The following is an 18,899-nucleotide window of genomic DNA, read 5'->3' as shown; positions in this document are numbered from 1 at the left end:
CATTTCAAAAGAAGAGGTAGCTTGCTGGCTGGTCAAATGAATTCTGACCTGCTGTGCCTAGGCCAAAAGGCAGCTTCCTGCTCTTCCAAGCTTACTGTAAAAAAGCAGCCTCCATGGTCTTTCTAAGTAATATCCCAACAGGTGATATATGTAAGGCAGCTACTTGGTCCACACCACACATGTTCATCAAACACTGATGTGTGGATCTCATAGCACAACAAGAAGCTCAAATGGGCCAGACTGTACTATGTACATTTTTTCACTCTTCTGCAGCATCCTCCCACTAGCGAGCGTTTTGGCTAGAACTGTTTTACATTCTATTTACAGCTGCACATGCCACGATCAGAAAATGTTACCTTGCAACCATTTATTTGTGGTATTTAATGTTGTAGATCAGGGGTCTCCAAACCGGTCCTGGAGGGCCGGATCCATGCCAAATTTTTGGGATATCCCCATTGAGATGCATGTAGTAATTTTAAAAATCTGGCATGGATCCGGCCCTCCAGGACCGGTTTGGAGACCCCTGTTGTAGATTATTATGCTCCCACCCTCCTCCCCAGAAGCCTTTCGGTTGTTGCAGATGCATTTTTTCTTTTACTTCCTATTTTTTTGTTGTTGCATGATCTTCCTTGTGAATTTTCATCTTTCATCTCAATCACCCGTCAGGTGGGAAAACTATCTAACAAAGGAGCAGTTGCACATGCGTATTACGAGTCCTAGGAAGAGTCACTATACCAAGAGACTCGAAAAACGTCTTTGAAAAAAAAACAGGTTGTACACATCTGAGCCCAACACCAGATGGCAGGAGTGTTCAGAGCATGTGAATCTAAGGCAGTACATGCCACAAACAGATGTTTATAGGGTAGGTAACATTTTCCTTTGGCAGGAGTATGCAGAGCATGTGAATCTAAGGCAGTACATGCCACAAACAGATGCTTATAGGGTAGGTAACATTTTCATGTTTTCATTGCGCTAATATTACACAAACTGTAGACTCTACATTGCTATAGTATTGTGGTAATGGAACAGTGTCACAATGCCACTGTTGGATGAATGTACCCCATAGAAATACAAAATAAGTAGCCCCTTATGTAGCACTAGATATACTCATCCATGGGTTAAGATCAACAAAGTAATGCATTTTTAATAGCTCTTTTAGAAGGTGCATACTTAATTGTTCATTTAGTTGATCTATTCCTTACTTCTAGAGACCATCAAAAGGGTATAAAACTCCTGTAATTACAATAATGGTCATATATTTACAGGATTTTTACACATTGGGTGGTTTACATTTACAAATGTGCAAATGTTTAAGGACAAAACACTGTGGTAGTACATGACATTCAAAAGATAAGTTAAAACAAACCTAACTGGTGTGTAGTTTTATTTTGAAATGTTAATCAAGGCACCTAAGAGGGTTGTTATTTGAGATCCCTGCAGACAAATATTAACCCTTTTCCTTATTATTTCTTTTTAAAGGTGTTGGAGATGGACCTGCTGAATTTCGACCTGTTTGAGCTGATAGCAGCATCTGTGTGTGACCCATCTAGTGTTGGCTTCAGCGTAGCAGATGTGCAAGTCATGAAACATCTCCCAGATGTTTGTGTAAAGCTTATGAAAGCTATAATGAACACTCCCTACAGGTCATCCCTGGAGTCCTGTATAAAGAAAAAGATCACATCACGAAGGTACTATCTCCAATCGCTTGGGGGAAATAAGGGCAAACTGGTATATGTGTATGGAAAAAACAAGTCTGAATGCAGCACACAAGGCTTTTCTTCGAAGTGCGAATACACTGACGCCAAGACAGCTGTAGGAGGTGGAAAGTCCCTTTCCAGACAGGGAGGATACTATATTTATTTGTTGTTGTGGAGTTATAGATGCCCCTGCTCTTCTGCCCATCTGCTTAAACTGCAGTTTCTACCCCCAGTTCTGCATCCTATTACCACAGCTTTGACTGAGTACTTTACTCTGCATAAACAGATACATCTCCTACGTCATCTGTGCCTGTCCGGAGTGTGACTACCCCTGTCTTCTATTGATATGATATAGTTAACGTAACCCTACAGATTACGTCTCCCCTGCAGGTTGTAAGAAATTTATCAACCAGCAACTTGGAGACTTCGTTTTTATTGAGAATACTTGACGTGCATATGGGACTCCCCTATAAGACTTTCTAGAAACCTAACCAACCAGCAACTTGGAGATTACACTTTTGTTGAATATACTTGGCTTTCACGCGGGACTACCCTATAAGACTTTCTAGCCCTGACGAAGTTCCTACGAGAACGAAACGTGTTGGCTGAGGCCGTTTAAAGAATTGGAATAATAAAAGAAAACTTTTTTAAAACAGTACAACTCTCTTGGACTTCTACTTTTTGTGCACCATCCTTACCTATAAGAATTTGTATCTGTTTCAACAGTGGAGCTTCACTGCGGCTAGCTCCGGATGTTCTTTGTGCACAGTGTCTTACGGACTTGCCGAGATTTGAAATTTAAGCGCAAAGCCCTGGTCAGCTGCAGTTGTGTTTTGTTGAATCTGAATGCAGCACACAAGGCAAATGGAAAGAAAGCATAATTTATACTATATGGGGCAGCCTGTGGAAAGCTGATGCAGTAGACAGAGTACCTACAGAGAAAACATTATAGCTTGCCTATTGAGTCTTTACCACCACACATATCACAATCTGCAAGTAAACAAGCAAGTGGCAGAATACCTCTATGAAATGATGCACCCTTTACCTAAAGTATTTTGCAACAGATTAAAACAGGACTTGAGAACCCCAACCAAAATTCTGAGTATAATGCCTTTTGGAGGCCAGCTGTTTTGTTAATTATTTAAGGATTTTGCCACACAATATTTCTACCTCTGTTGCTATTGCTAACCAGTCTCTGTCAGGTTGACGCTGCAGCTTCTGGGGCTGATTGTCCTCCTGCATCCTTCTGGTGCATCACGCCATGTGGAGGATGTGGGCTCTGCAGTGGGACCTGAAGTTTCAGTGGGCCCAGCATCAGGGCAACTTGTCCGACCATGTCTTGATCTCTGAGGGCACTGCAAGACAGTTGCAGTGGTGGCTCACGGACCGTGATTGGGTCAGCGGCAGATCCCTCTCCCTACCCCAACCGGAGCACGTAGTTGAGACGGACGCGTCCCTCCAGGGCTGGAAGGGTCGAAATGGGCGAGGCGGAGATCAGAGGCCTCTGGTCTCCGGCGGAGTCCCGGCTCCACATCAACCTTCTGGAGCTGCGGGCGATCCGGCTTGCACTGAAGGCATTCCTCTCCTCTGTCCGGGGGAGTGTAGTGCAGGTGTACACATGAACACCACCGCCATGTGGTGCTCCAACAAAAAGGGCGGGTGGGGTTGTGAACCTTGTGCCAGGAGGCTCTGCGCCTCTGGCAGTGGCTGGAACATCAGGGCGTGACGCTGGTGGTTAAACACCTTGCAGGTTCCCTGAACGCCAGGGCGGACTAACTCTGCCATCTGTGCATGATGGATCACGAATGGCGTCTGAACTCTTGACGTGGCGCAAGGGCTCTTTCAGCAGTGGGGAGAGCCTTGGTTACATCTATTCGCCACAGAAGAGAACGCGCAATGTCATCAGTTGGAATTTCCAAGGCGATACTCGCTCGGAGACGCTTTTTGTCACAAATGGAGTTGTGGTCTGTTGTAGGCCTTTCCGCCTATACCACTTCCGCGCAGAGTGCTGAAGAAGAGCAGGCGCGACCGGGCCAAAAGTCATCCTTGTGGCTCCGGACTGGGCACGAAGATACTGGTATCCCGATCTACTCAGCATGTCAGTCGATCCCCTGATTTGTCTGCCTCTTCAGGAGGACCTTCTGTTGCAGCAGCAGGGGACGGTCCTCCACCTGAACCTGTCCAGCCTCCACCTCCATGCATGGAGATTGAGCGGCGACAGTTGAGGCCATTTGACTTGCCTCCTGAAGTCTGTTATGTGATTCTGGCAGCCAGGCGATCCTCCACAAAATCGGTATACGCCTGCAGGTGGAACAAATTTGTGGCATGGTGCACAGCAAAGGCTGTGGATCTACTCTCTGCCCCTCTTTCTGAGGTTCTCCTCTTTCTTCTGTCTCTTGCCCAGCAGGGCTCTGCTCTGGGCACTCTAAAAGGCTACCTCTCTGCCATTTCCGCCTTCTTAAGGCTCCCTGATCAGCCCTCTTTGTTCAAGTCCCCAGTGTACATAGGTTCTTGAAGGGCATCACTCATATGTTTGCTCCTGTTCCTTTCGTGATGCCTCAGTGGGACTTGAACCTTGTTCTGACTTATCTGATGTGCGCTTCTTTCGAGCCACTTCATTACTGTCCTCTTAGTTTCCTTACTCTCAAGGCTTCATTCCTGGTTACCATCACCTCTGTCAGTAGAGTGAGTGAGTTCCAGGCTCTTTCTTCTAAACCTCCTTTCCTTTCTGTCCATCCGGACAAAGTTGTGTTTAGGACACGACCCTCTTTCCTGCCCAAGGTAGTCACAGCCTTCCACATCGGGCAGTCCATCACCTTGCCCACCTTCTTTCCGCCTCCGCATCCCTCGAAAGAGCAAGAGAGGCTCCACCGTCTGGACCCAAAACGTGCACTCTCATACTATCTGAATCGCACACGCCAGTTCCGGGTGGATGACCAACTCTTTGATGGTTATGTGGGCGCTAAGAAGGGACAGGCGGTGCACAAACAAACCATTTCCCAATGGGTCATCTTGTGCATCAAGGCTTGTTATTCACTGGCTAAAACGGAGCCTCCTGTGGGGCAACGTGCCCATTCCACACGGGCCACGGCGGCTACCACTGCCCTGGGCCGGGGAGTCCCCTTGCAGGATATCTGTCAGGCAGCTACGTGGGCCTCGCTGCACACGTTCGCAAGACACTACTGCCTGGACAGCCAAGTCTGTAGAGATGGCTTTTTCGGCCGTTCCGTTCTCCAGGACTTTTTGGTGTGATCATTGGTTCGCAGACCCACCACCGGGGTTGGTATTGCTGGGGTATCTATTCTAAGGTAAGGAATCTAATACTAACCTGTTTCTTTCAGATGCACAAGTTACTTATCTTCGGTAACAATATACCTGTAAGAAACAGTAGTTAGTATTAGTTTCCTTACCCCCCACCCATCCTCCCCGTTCTGCAAACCGATATCTAGGGTTAAGGTCATCCCTTTTCAGGGCCCTAGTTTTCATGGCACCAGTGTTGGTTTTTATCATGACTCTGCGTTTCTGGCGCGGAAAAGCTGTGTATAAGAACTGACGTCAGCGCGCAAGGACGACGTCTAAGTACACCGATGATGTCATCCCGGCTCCGACGACGGACGTGGAGCCACAGACGACGCCTACCAACGAGCAAAGGGTACTGCTACGCAAAAGTTTCCGGATCCAGTCTGACGCCTGGGGATATTTTAAGATAAGGAATCTAATACTAACTACTGTTTCTTACAGATATATCGTTACCGAAGGTAAGTTACTTGTGCATCACCCGGCGCCTGCCCTCCCAGGTGAAGAACAAAGCAAAGGGGGGTCCCATTAATATTTGATGTTGAGGTCATGCAGTTTGTCCGTGGCAGGCTTGAAGTCTTTATGGCGGCGCAGAGTCACTGGGGCAAGATTCTGGAATATTTGTATGTGTCCCTTGGGGACCAGTTCTGACATGAGGCTTGAAAATTGGCTTCCTTTTCAGTGAAAAAATGCACTCACTTGAGGATATCAGGGACTACGTCTGGATGAACGTTTTTTCATTCTGTTTCAAGTATGTTTAGTCAACACGCTCCCTGATCTCCTTAATGTTACGCTTAAGGTCGTGAAGGCAGGCTTTGAATTCCATCTTGAGAGCCAATTTCAGACCTTATTTCCTGGAGGAAATTGTTCATGTAAGCCTGCGTGAGGGGGCAGTCTCTGGGTCACCGGGCGTAGATGCGGTAGGAGAATTGATGGGGCCTGATTTGAGCCACAAAGAAGGGACCGAGTTGTCCCTAGGATGGCTGGTTCGGATGTCTTTTCCACGTGGAAGGCAGAGGGAAGGTACCGCCACCTGTGAGCGTCTGAAGAACAGCGAGGTGCAATATTGTAGCCTGGCTGATAGCCAAAATGTCAATGGCTGCGCAGGTCCTGGGCAGTCGTGGTATGATCCCCATGTTGGAGATCTGCACGGGGCTCCCTAAACAGTCGATTCTGGAGTAATCGACAGCTGAGAAAGGCCCTGGAGAGAGCACCTCAGCCAGAGCAGGCCTTCCAAAGGTGACTACGCAGGGGCCCCAAGAGCCAAAGCGCAGTTTGTCACTGAGTCCTGAATAGTGCAGGCTAGGCCCTAAGGTAGGGCCATGGAGACAGCAGGAAAGTCAGCCACGCCACGGCGCCCCCCAATAGTGTTAAGAGTGGTGCCAAAGTGCTGGGTCAACAAGCCCAATAGCTGCGACAGGTCATCAGCGTGGGAGGAGGGCAGCGCCAGCGGGGTGGGAAACGAGCATGTGCAAAGGCTCTATGAGAGACAATAAGTGAAGCCAAGTGGTGCCCAGGAAGGAGTGAGGCCCAGTTGGGGCCAAGACAGTGACACGGGGGTAAGTGTGGGGAGCAAAGCCCTCTGCACGGTTTTGCGGCAGAGCGCCCTGTACCTCTGGTGTGGGACCACGGCGCCGGGCAAGCTCAGATCGGTCCAGAGACCGCTCCTCTGGCTGTCACAGTGATGGCGGCAAGCTCCAGCTCAGGTAGCTAGTGTTGTTCGCTAATTTTTGCCTCCTTCTCGCAGCATCGGGGGTGGGTGGCTCAGCACAAACCTGCAATGTTTTGCAAGCAACTCTGCTCTGCAGGGGTCCAGGGAGCGAAGTGCAGGCTCCTTGAGCCCACCCAGGAGCAGCGAGCAGCGTCGTCGTAGGCCCCAAGATGGCGAGTCGAATTGACCGGGTCCTGTTCGGCGATAACAGAGAAGGCCATTGGCAAGCAGGGGCAGGCGCCGGGCCCAATCCCTCTGTGGCAGGAAGCAGCACCCGGGGCAGTAGTGTGGGTGGAACCCCGGGCCCGAAGTGGAGTATCCAGCTCAGGAAGGCTGCGAAGGAGAGGAGACACAGAGAGACGCATCTCACTTCATTGGTAGCTTGGCCATGCCACCTCCACAATAAACATTTTGAAGGCCTTTTCCATGCCAAGCTGAAACTCCCACCACCTCATTATATACACATTTTCCAGCCCCAGCCTTTTTGTAAAGAACAAGCAAAATTGGATTTTCAAACTCCGTATCTTTATATTGCCTTAATGCAGATAGACTATTTAAATATCCGAACTCAGCCAAGAAAGTTTTGAGCCATACATTTTTAGGTTAATGTAGATGGAACAAAGGAAAAAAGGAAATTTATCTCAGCTGCAACCAAGTCCTATAAGCGACATTTCTTAGGCTGTGTCTTGCCCCGTATGCTTTTGAATGGCCGCCAGCATAAGAATCACAAATATAAATGTATATACAGGGCTCTCCAGTGAGGGAGCCTCATCAGGTCCAAACAGCATTGTTAGTCATGTACGATAGGTCTACCTAGTGAGATAGGGTGAATAGGGACACCCATGCAGAGGTGTGCTCTTCAATATGGAATTAATCACATAGCACCTGGCCTTCTCTTAAAAGCTTTCTTTGATCTGCAACACAGTTTATTTACTACATGCATCAGGGTTTGCCCATTCCTCATTTTTTTGAGTCCTCTATTTTTATTGTTTTTTTCCTTACAATGTTACACATCATAAGTAATAAAGATCAGAGTAAGTGCATGTTGGCTCAGCCCGTAGTCTTGGGAAAGGTATCTCCCACTTGATATGGCGCAGGATGTGTATAGCCGCACTATTCTCCAGGAGAAGTCACTGCCTCCATTAGTTAGAGAATTATTCTGTCCCTCACCCCTCATCTAATTTTGGGAGTTAGGTCAACAGGGCAACCAAAGATAACCCTCAGTGAGGCCTCCAGTACATCCCAGAAAGGCTGTAGAACTGTTCAACCCCATATTGTCTATAAGAAATCTCGCCCTGCAGCGGAGGCAGTGAGGGTCAGGCTGCGTGCTCCATAAGTTGCTGGGGGCGTGGGGGGATCAAGGTGTAGGCGTTGCTGGTATTTTAATTGTATGAGGTGGACTTGTGCCATCACTGCTGCCTCTTTTAGTCCTTTTATGGCAATGCCCATTAAGTACAATAACAAAACAGAGGGGGGAGGGTCCTGGGGACAGTTTAACGACCCTACAGTGCTACTATCCCTATAAACAGTTTAACCAGCAAAGAATAGCAAGGGGTCAAATATTGTGCAATCCAAATTTCATTACTAGGAAAGGGGAACCTCATTCCTATCACATGAAAAACTAATGATGTGCTACTCCAGTCACACATGGGGTCTCCCTCTTTGTGAGAAGATTCCCATCAGTCAACACTCGGATCCGCCCTTCATCATCTGGGATCCTTCACACATGAAGGTAGGGTGGCATACCCACTGTGGACTGGCAGATGTTAAAGCCTAGACCTACATGTGGGACCCAGTGATAGAGTTGTAACTGGTATTGATAAGGGTGACTGAAAGCAGTGCTCTAAATGTGAAGTGTATTGTGATAATAAGTGAATGTGAATAATCATAAAATTAGGTAAAGAAGAGAAAAAGCTTTTTAATATGTTTCTATTCACTCCCAAGATAATAAAAAGTGCGTAGTGGACTAAACAAATAACCACTATTGATGGAAAACGGTCGACATGTTTCTGCAGACTAATTTGATCCAAATGGTATCATGCTGCTTCTTCAGTACCATGTAACGCTACTGCTTTGTGAGAAAAATAATGAAAGGTAAAATATCACCTGATTTACAGTGATAGCATCCTTCTCCTGACCTTGTGGCAGGAGAGAAAAACCCCACCTCACTTGGCTGCAGCTCAAGTAAAACAGAGCACCGCTCTGTCCGTCGGTACCCCGGGCGTCCCTCTGGGCTGTACGACAGGTCCCACGTGTAGGTCTAGGCTTTAACATCTGCCAGTCCTCATTCCTATCATGTGATAGGAATGAGGTTCCCCTTTCCTAATAATGAAATTTGGATTGCATAATATTTGACCCCTTGCTATTCTTTGTTGGTTAAAATGCCAATTAAGTGTCATCCAGCGGGCCCAGGTCATCACCCCAATGTTCACGTAGCCTTAGTAGAAGTCAGGGGTATGTAGTGCTAGGGATTTATAAAGTACAGATATTTGGTCCCTGGGGGAAAAGGAACCCATTGTTAATTTTGCATCTAAGGGGTTACATTCTGGCAGCTCAACAAGCCTGCTGAGATGGGTCTTAAGGGCATGAAAAAAATGTAAGTACCAATAGAAGTGTAAACTTTCCAAGCCATATTCCTTTGGTGGGCACAAAGAGGCCCATTCCTCATTTAATTCTAGTGAAAGCTATTCATTCTTTATGTGAGCAACCCAAGGGAATCATGATCCGAGAACTCAACCAGGAATCACAAAATTGTTTTGATTATTATTTGTGAAAGCCCATCGCTCATGCATTTCTTTTTGGCCCCTTCTTTCCAGTTAGAGAGAGTTCAATAGGGGTTATTGCGGGAAATTATACAGTCTTCTTAAAAACGTATTCCATGTTAGCGATAAATATTTACCATTCAGTTGACTACAGCTCTGCCCTGTAGATGGCCTTGCAAATACTTTTGGCCCATTTATTTGTAACGAGACAGTGTGGCCTACTGCTTAGCTTCATATCTTCATATTCAGGCCAGTTGTTGCTTGGCCCAAATTCTTAGGATTGCAGCACTTTTTACCATTGGTCAGGAGGCTAGACTTCTTTGGCAAAAAGAACTATCCAGATAGTCAAGCTCTTCAACCTACTGTTATTTTTCATTTTGAGGCATTTGCCATTAGCCTCTTATGATGTCAATAGAGGTATTTCTGAGAGGGGTATGTCATTCTGATAGTACCTACTGTATTATCAGAGATGTTTAAAAATTCAACTTTAAGCTCCTACGTACTGCCAAAATGGGCGTACCAAACACGACAGGAAAATGGCACTCTTGAACCATATCTTGGCCCTGTAATTCTGTGCCGATAAATGTCCGGAAGGATTCCTTTCCTCCTTTACTTTTTCGTGCCACTGTTACCAGGTGTGTGTTATCCATGCTTGTTTTTTATTCACCAGGAGTTTCATGTATTTCCACTTGAGAGCTGCTGTAACCTGGTTTAACCAAGTTTTCACCCAGCACATCAGTGGGGCCATCTTCATTTTATCCTTGACATAACCCAGGCAAACCTCCGAGTGAATAGAAAAAGTAGGAGTGGATTGGGGAACGGAAAGCAAATGTCTCAGAAACCTGTTTTCTACTACTTGGATTTTGTCCTGGGCGACATAACCCCACAGTGAAGCACCATACGTAGCGATGGCCAAACATTTCGAGTTATGAACTCTCAGCAGCGCCTCCATCGGTCAAGACCCCAGTCTTTTTGCAAATCTCATCAGCGCTGAGGTGGACCTCACAATCTAGTTACTTTTGAGCTTGATTTGGGGGCCCCAAGTACCTTTCTCGTCAAAGAGGACCCCTAGATAACAGAAGGCATTAACTCTCGAGACCTCGTCTCCATTACAAAAGAAAGACTTGGATTTAAGTTTTTTACATTGTTTCCCCATTACCATATAATGCGATTTCTTGATGTTCACCGTAAGATCTAATGTGTCCATAAAAGCACCAAAAGCGTCCAGCAATCTCTGAAGCCCCACACCAGTGCAGGCCAGCAGGACCGCATTGTCCGCGTATAGGACCGGTATAACAGATTCTCCTACACACGGCACGTCCACCCTCAAGTTCCCCAGGGACTTTTCCAGGCCATTAATATAGATGTTAAAGAGGAGGGGGGCCAGGATGCAACCTTGCCTATTCCCCCTCTCTGAACTAAAGTGCTTTGTGCATCTCCCTTCCTGAGTGACCCTCACTGAGGCAGAAAGGTCCTGATGTAGGGCCGCTAAAAAACTTACTAAAGAAGGGTCAATGCCTATTTCCAGAAAAATAAGCCATAGCTTGGCCCGATTAACCAAATCGAAGGCTGAGGACAGGTCCATAAAAGACAAAAAGGGACCCGTCCTTCGCCACCGTGTATTTGCTCTTCTCTCTAAACCCATATTGCAAGTTGGATAAGACACCACGACTATCTAAGACTTCCCTGAGTTTGAGAAGTAGCACCCTGCCCAAGATCTTCACTGCAGAGTCTAACAGGGAAATGGGTCTATAGCAGGAGGGATCCCCACGCTGGCCCTTTTAAAAAATTGGTATAATGACTGCAGTAGCCCACAAGGGAGGAAACCTATTGCCGCTCGCAGCATTAAAAACGTTTGTTAAAATCCTTGCCGGCACCCCATCGGGGCCCGGAGCCTTGTTTTTAGAGGATTCATTTATAGCTCTCTCCACGTCCACTGTGTCAAAAATTAGGAGGGGGAGGGACTGCGACTCTGGAAGAGTTCTAGTTGAGGGACATGAACCAGCAGAACCATACATATTACTAAAATGGTGAAACCACTGTTCGTCAGGGATGACACAATCAAAATCGGTACCATCTATACCCAAAAAAAATGGGTGATGTTGTCCAGAACTTCCCACTATCTCACAGGACTTCCCACTATCTTGCAGGACGTCAATTGACAGGAGAATATCCCAAGCTTCCATTTTTATTTCCTTTTTACGTCTGGCGATGGCTTCTTTATAGGCCCCTCTCAACTCGGCAATTACCACCTTATCCCTGGCACTACTTTTCAGAGCTTGAAACAAGGCCCTATGGGGCCTAGAGCAACGACCATCAAACCATCTTACATGATGACTACATCTGCGGGTGTTGGTGGTAGTCAGGTCCTTAGAGCTGTACGCAGATCTGACTACCTCAGCTGTGGGCGAGTTATTATTGAGGCAAATGGCCAAAGGCCCGTAAATTTTCACACACAGATCCTCCATGAAGGTTGCAGGAACCACCTTTGCCCACTTGAGCCTACGACCCTAGTCTTTCGTGGACAAGTGAGGATCTCTCTGGTAAAGGTAATGCTCTAGGCCCATACCCTCGCCCACATCCTGCTCCAAGTACACCGGATTATGGTCACTGAAAGAAGAAAAAACAACTTTATATGCGCTAGCCCTGAGTAGGGCCCCAGAGGACATAAAAATGTAATCAATCACTGTCCCATGATAAGTGCCTTTATAAGTGGCAACCCTCTCCCCTGCCTCGATGAGATTAGACTCATAAATATTAGTGTTTGCCAGGAATTCCTCTAGGGCCTGCCCATGCTTAGTATGCTCAAAATGAGAGGCAACTGCGCCTGTTGGCCCCTCATGAGCGTCCAGGGACCTAGCAGAGCACTCAGCATCGCAGAGATGAACATTAAAATCGCCCATAAGGACAATCTCGAAATCAGTGTTTTGTTTTAGACTGTACTCTAAAATAAAACTTTGCAAAGCAACCACGTGTTGATTAAAATCAACACAATCTCTAGAATTATAGAAAAATCCATAGTATTTTCAATGTGTGAGACGGACCATTCAACAATAAGGGAATTATGTGAGCCAGAATCCAGCAGTGTTAAAGTGCCCTTCAGATGTAATGCGAAAAGAAATATTAGGCCACCTTTTGCACGACCCACCAAACCCTCGACGGCCGGTACCGAAAAGCTAGAGTAGCCATCCAGACAAAAATTACTTGAGGGGTCCCATGATTCCTGCATGGCGATGATAGCGTGTTTGACTAGAAAATCAAGCCAAATGGCATCCGCTCTTTTAGATCTAATGCCAGCAACGTTCCATCTAATTAATTTACATCTGTCCGCTACAGCAGGAATGGAGTGACTAGATGAGATTGGCTGATCCGGAGCTATCAGTCAATCATTAGCCTCCAGATCAGACAGTGGACTGTAGCGATTATTCAAAATCAGATTAGTAGTGTGGGAAAAAGGACTGTTAGTGGATAGCTGCCAGTCCGCAAACTCTTAATTCCTCCCTGGAACTTTGACTCCCCGCTGAGATGGGCTGTGGGGGATTAGAATGTGGCCTCGGAGGTAAAGATAAAATATTACTAGCGACGGGTGCTAGTACTAAATGACTACGTTTACCACGTAAGAGTAGATCAGGTGGCGGATAAAAGTATCTCAGGGGACTGGTCTGGTTCCTGTTTGGGCTACCTCTGACCCGTCCCAGAACGGTCTGTCCGCTAAGTCAGGGCTGTTACACAATCACCCACAGTCCGCTTAGGACCCCGCCCAACCCACCCTACCCTTCTCGCCATGATAATATTAGAGGAAATGTCCAACCCACCGCTACTAGAGACTGCACACCAGGATCTGGCCTCGCTCATAAGATCGTCAGTTGATTCCGCCTCTCCCGCATAGAGCGGAGGAACCCCTATAAAAACAGCCACCAGCGGAGCAGCTTCCGGGGGAAGGTCAAGATTGATCAAACAACCCCTTGCCTGCCTCGCATTTGGGTCTAAGGGCAGAACTAAATGGGAGTGGCCGCACAAGGCACACTACCTAACGTGGGCCTACCCAATGGCTGCTGTTCAGTATGAAGAGTTGGGCCCACGCTCAAATTCCTATCTATAGTGCTACAATTAGCACGGGGACTCGTAGGACCAGGTAGGCCTCCTGTATCCCCCACTGGCCCATGATTACTATACTTAGCCTGACTATCCCCTTTTTGCTGTGAGCTAAATTCCTTGATGGAAAGATCAATTTGGGTACATTTTTTAAGCAGGTCAGCAACACATGCGTTTAAAGTCTCAACAATGTCTTTAGCAATGCCAACCAGAATCCGTTTCCAAGCGTGAGGTAATCCGTTCTTCCATTAACTCCCCCAAGTTATTCTTTGTTTGGCCATTAGTGTTCAGCAAAACTTTTGGGATTTTTGCCCGTTTGGCATTCTTTTTCTTGGAGGCCCTAGCAAACCCAACATTACAATGGGCATTTAACCCCAGCTATTCAGCGCCTTCCTGGGTGGGGTTAACAGAATCAGACATACTAGAAGGGTTCACCACGACCACCACAGGCTCCAGGGGTACACTAGGCACGGTTGCACTATCAGTAACATCAACGGGTAAAGATGGGGGGGGGGGGGCCAGACCAAGTTCCAGCTCGGCGTTGGCGATCTCTTTAGTTAAAACCCCCACTGCAGAGGACAAATATGAAATGAATTCCTACTTCCTAGCGACCGTAGCATTCTTTCCCTCCTCCTCCGTGTTAGCAGCTTGTTTTCGCTTATTCATAGCGAAGCATTGTGGGGGTGGCCAGCCCGTTTTCCTTCGGCCTCTGATGGCCATAGACGGCCCGCCCTTTGCCCGGGCTTCTCCCGGCACGCGACCGCACACGTATCGGGTCCGAAGGTCAAATATATCCCCGTTGCTGGTGGGCGGGGCAAGGGCTGGCCAGGTGCTGTGTGCCCCTGTGGATGTCTGGGACCTGTAGTCCAGCGGTCTTCCTTGGCTGGAATCACCCCCGCAAGAGTCTTGTAGGCGAAGCGTCTCCTGCGGAGCGGGAGACGCGAGGTGTTTTAAGGGCGGCTGCGGGCGGGGCGCGGGTTGGCCAGGTGCTGTGTGCCCCTGTGGATGGCTGGGACCTGTAGTCCAGCGGTCTTCCTTGGCTGGAATCACCCCCGCAAGAGTCTTGTAGGCGAAGCGTCTCCCGCAGAGCGGGAGACGCGAGGTGTTCTAAGGGCGGCTGCAGGCGGGCGGGGCAAGGGCTGGCCAGGTAGGGTGTGCCCCCATGGATGGCTGGGACCTGTAGTCCAGCGGTCTTCCTTGGCTGGAATCAACCCCGCAAGAGTCTTGTAGGCGAAGCGTCGTGTTGTATCTTCTGTGAGACCTGTTTGCCACTCATGAGAACATGCACTGCCCATCGTTCTGCAGCCTCCGGTATCTGATCCAGCAGTGTTGGGGTACCCTTTTCAGTTTGATTGGGGTTTCCAGCTTCTTTACGCATTTCCCCCATGCCCTTGATTGGGTTCTGAGAAAGATATGCCAAGACTGGGCCCAAGTCATATTAATAGCGTCTGATTGGCCGCCAAGGGTGTAGTACTCTGAACTTTTTACCTCTCATTGTGCCCTCCTTCTCCCTCTCAGGGCAGACCTTCTCTCGCAATCACTGGGGCAGGTTTTACATCTCCACCTCCAGAGGCTGCACCATCATGCCTGGAGATTGAACGGGGCAACCTAACTTCTTTCCCACTTGATGTAGTGAAAATTATTTTATCGGCCAGAATACACTCCAAAGAGATGGTCTATCCTGGCAGATGGGCAAAATTCATTAAATGGTGTGGAGGGAAGTCAATTGATCCCCTGAAAGCCCATTTATCATATGTTTTAAGTTTTGCACTATCCCTGGTGCAGAACGGTTACACTTTTGCAAGTGTTAAAGGATATCTATCTGCTTTAGCGGCATTTCTTTGTTTGCCAGACCAGCCTTCACTTTTTTTTTCAAAACTGTTTAAGATCGCTGAGATAAACATACGAACCCCGGAGGGGCTGTGACAACAATCATGCTTCATATTGTGCGATGTATTTAATTGGCAAACCCTCCACCCTCCACCCCTCCCCCCAACTACCCAACCCCCCCCCCCCTCCCCCCCCCCCTTCCTTCCTGCAACACTATGTCTCTTCAACACTGTTTGGGGTAAGCATACAAATGTCCGTAGAAATAACCTTGTCTCAACATGCCCATTACAACTGCCCATCCTCGCCCCTTGGCGGTGCTGGAGGCTCCAGCCACAATCCCCTGTAGTCTGCCCATAGTTTCCATATTTTATAGTGTTTTGTGGGGAAGCCTCTGGCCTCAAACACCGGCCGCTCCAGTCCCATGCAAAAGTCCAGTCCTTTCTTCCACCCGACCACCTTGGGATCCCTGGGATCCTTCCAGGCCTGCGCCACATCTCGTTTAGCCAGTGTTAGACCTAGCAGCAGCAAGTGTCGCTTGTAGACGTTACCGCCCACCCCTTCGAGCACATGGAGCAGGCCCAATTTCGCCGTACGGGGGAGTACCCATCCCAGCACCTCCGACAGACAGTCCCACACACCCGTCCAAAATCTCACCAGGCCACTACATTCCCACACTGTATGTAAAAGGGTGCCTAATTCATGACCACATCGCAAACACGCCAGGGACTCAATCAGACCAGCCCTCCACAATCTCTCTCTGGTATAATAAGCACGGTACAGGTATTTGAATTGCATTAGGCGTAAGCGGACAGCTATTGCTGCCCCCCTGGGGGACTCGAGAGCCTCCCGCCAGTCTTCCTCCTCCAATTCTCCCACATCCTGCACCCAGCGGTCTCTCAGGGGTTGTAAATCTGAGGAATAATGTGTCACTAATGTTTGGTATATTTTGGATATCTTTTTGTCTTCTAGATCCCCCATAAATACCTTCGCCTCTATCGGGCTGAATTCAGGTAGCGTATCCAAGCCCACAAGCGCAGGTGCCAGAGCGTGCCTAAGTTGTAAGTATCGAAAGAACTGCGTGCGGGGCATGTCAAATTCTGCGCTAAGGTCCTGAAAGGATTTAAGTGTGGTGCCCTTTAGGACCTGGCCTAATGTTGAAATTCCTATCAAGTCCCAGCCCCTAAATCCCAGGGCCGGTAGTTGCCCGTTATGCCAGAGTGGGGTCTCCCCCGTCAGTGTTCCCCACCATCCCATACGAAGCAGTGATTGTCGCCAAATCTGAAATACAACTTGTGTTGCCCTAGGCAATCTCTTCCGCAGCTGTGCCGAGTAGAATACCGTTTGTAGGGAGTCTGGGTCCATTAGGTACCTTTCTAGGGCATATGCCGGGTCCTCTCTGCCACTGTACCACCAATCATTCAGGACTACCAGGTGTGATGCTTGGTAATATGACAGAAGATCCGAGGTCGCCAGTCCCCCACAGTACGTGGACAGAAAGCAGGCCCGCAGAGCTACCCGCGACGCGCCACGGCCCACAAAAATCGACCGAGTGCCGAGTTGACCAGTCGGAACCATTGCGGAAGAATTGGGAATGGGTGGTTTTGTAGTTGGTACAGCAAACGGGGAAGGGCTACCATCTTAAAAATGACGGATCTACCATATATATTGAGGGGCATGCGGGACCAGCACTTCATTTCCTGCTGCACCTTGTCCTATACGGGAACGACATTGCGCTCCCAGGCGATTGTCGGCGTGGTCGTCAGGTACACTCCCAGATATTTAAGACCCCCGACCGCTCTCTGTAGTGGCGAGGCCCACGGCCGACCTCAAAGTGGTCTCCCAAAGTCCAAAGAGTGGATTTCTGCGGTTTCAGGCAGAGTCCCGAGACTTCGCCGAAGATTTTCATGATGTCTAGGACCCGCGGCCCGGACCGACTCACATCTGTAAGGAAGAATAGGACATCATCCGCATATAGTGCGATTCTGTCCGACGGTCCCGCCTGCCACTCAAAGCCCCTCAGCTGTGCATCTATCCGGACCCATGCAGCCAGCGGCTCCAAAGCTAGAGCGAATAAGTAAGGCGAAAGGGGGCACCCCTGCCGAGTGCCTCATCCTATCGGAAAGGCCGCCGATACCTCCCCCGCCACTCTCACCGAGGCCGTCAGACCGGTATACAAAAGTCAGATATAGGACATAAAGTGAGGCCCCAGATTGAGGCGCGGAAGGAGGGCAAATAAGTAGGTCCAACTCAAGGAATCAAAGGCCCTGTCAATATCTGCTAGTAAAAGTGCCGCTCGATCTCCGGTTTTACTCATCGCCTCCACCGCCACATGAGCGCGTCGAATATTGTGCCGCGTCGCTCGGCGGGGCATGAATCCGGCTTGATCCGGGTGGACCAAGTCCGATATGTATGGGAGAAGGCGATTCGCAAGCGCCTTAGCCAGTATTTTGGCCTCGGTGTTTAGAAGAGAAATTGGCCTATAGGACTCGTGACGGTCCGGTGGTCGACCGGGTTTGCAAAACACCACTATTTCTGCATGTCTCCAGTCCGCCGGCAGAAGGCCCTCCTCCCTCGCCGCCTCCAGGGCGGCCTTGTAATGTGGCCCCAGTTGGAGGTGGTAGCGCCTGAAAAACTCACTAGGGAAACCGTTGGGCCTGGGGGCCTTACCAGCATTGAGCTCCCCCAGTGCTGTGCCCAGTTCCTCGGCCAATAGAGGGGCCTCAAGGCGCTCACGCTCATCATCTGGAAGCGCTCGGGGAGGAAGATCAGTTATAAATTTGTCAATGTCAAGTGCTGAGAGGGAGTCCCGAGGGGCGCATTGCACCTCAAAGTAGCCGGCGAAGATGTTCGCCAGCTCCCTTGGAGCTGAAATGGAGGCCCCGATAGCATCTCTGAGGCCCGGCAGTTCCTGTGTCTCGAATACCTTTTGGCAGAGTCTATGAAGCATCGTACTGGATTTGTCGCCCCATTGATAAATTCTACTTCTGGTCGCCAGCCAGATCTGACGGGCTTCGTCCAACTGGAGGGAGGCATACGACTGCTGCGCCAAAAAAAGCTGCCCCATATCCTCCTGGCGACCCGCTACCCCACATTGAGTTTCCAGCCGCTCCACCTCCGCCGCAGCCCGCACTAGCTCTGCCTGTCGCCTGCGACGTGCTGCCGCGCACCATGCTATATCTACCCCACGCAGCGTGGGTTTCAGAGCCTCCCAAGTTGTCCGTGTGTCGGACACCGTGCCTAGATTGTCATCCCAGTACTGGGCGATGGCCACCTCCATGTGTTGCTGATACGCCTCCTGCTGCAGATGCCAGGTGGAGAGGCGCCACCTAAACGGCCATCTCTCTCTATCTAGGGCAACCTCCACCACCACGGGGGAGTGGTCCTAAAGTCCCCGCGGTAGGATAGTCGCCGAGACCACCCTGGGAACGACCGCACTGGGAACAAAAATGTAGTCTAGTCTTGAGAACGATCGGTGGACCGCCGAGACGTATGTGTACTCCCGCTCAT

General features: G+C 49.0%; 1 protein-coding gene across 1 annotated transcript in view; it reads left to right on the top strand.

Moving 5' to 3' along the window:
* Window positions 1-18,899, top strand: part of PRKDC (protein kinase, DNA-activated, catalytic subunit) — a 2,818,033-nt gene that overhangs the window by 717,827 nt on the left and 2,081,307 nt on the right. The window contains exon 33 of the mRNA XM_086965729.1: window positions 1,480-1,688. Within this exon, the coding sequence (XP_086821855.1) occupies window positions 1,480-1,688 (209 nt within the window). The remainder of the gene's footprint in view (window positions 1-1,479; window positions 1,689-18,899) is intronic.

This window comes from Lissotriton vulgaris, chromosome 4_1 (genome assembly GCF_964263255.1).
Source record: "Lissotriton vulgaris chromosome 4_1, aLisVul1.2, whole genome shotgun sequence".
Lineage (NCBI taxonomy): Eukaryota > Metazoa > Chordata > Amphibia > Caudata > Salamandridae > Lissotriton > Lissotriton vulgaris.
Note: the sequence above shows the minus strand (reverse complement) of the source record. Positions and strands in the feature narration are given on the sequence as shown.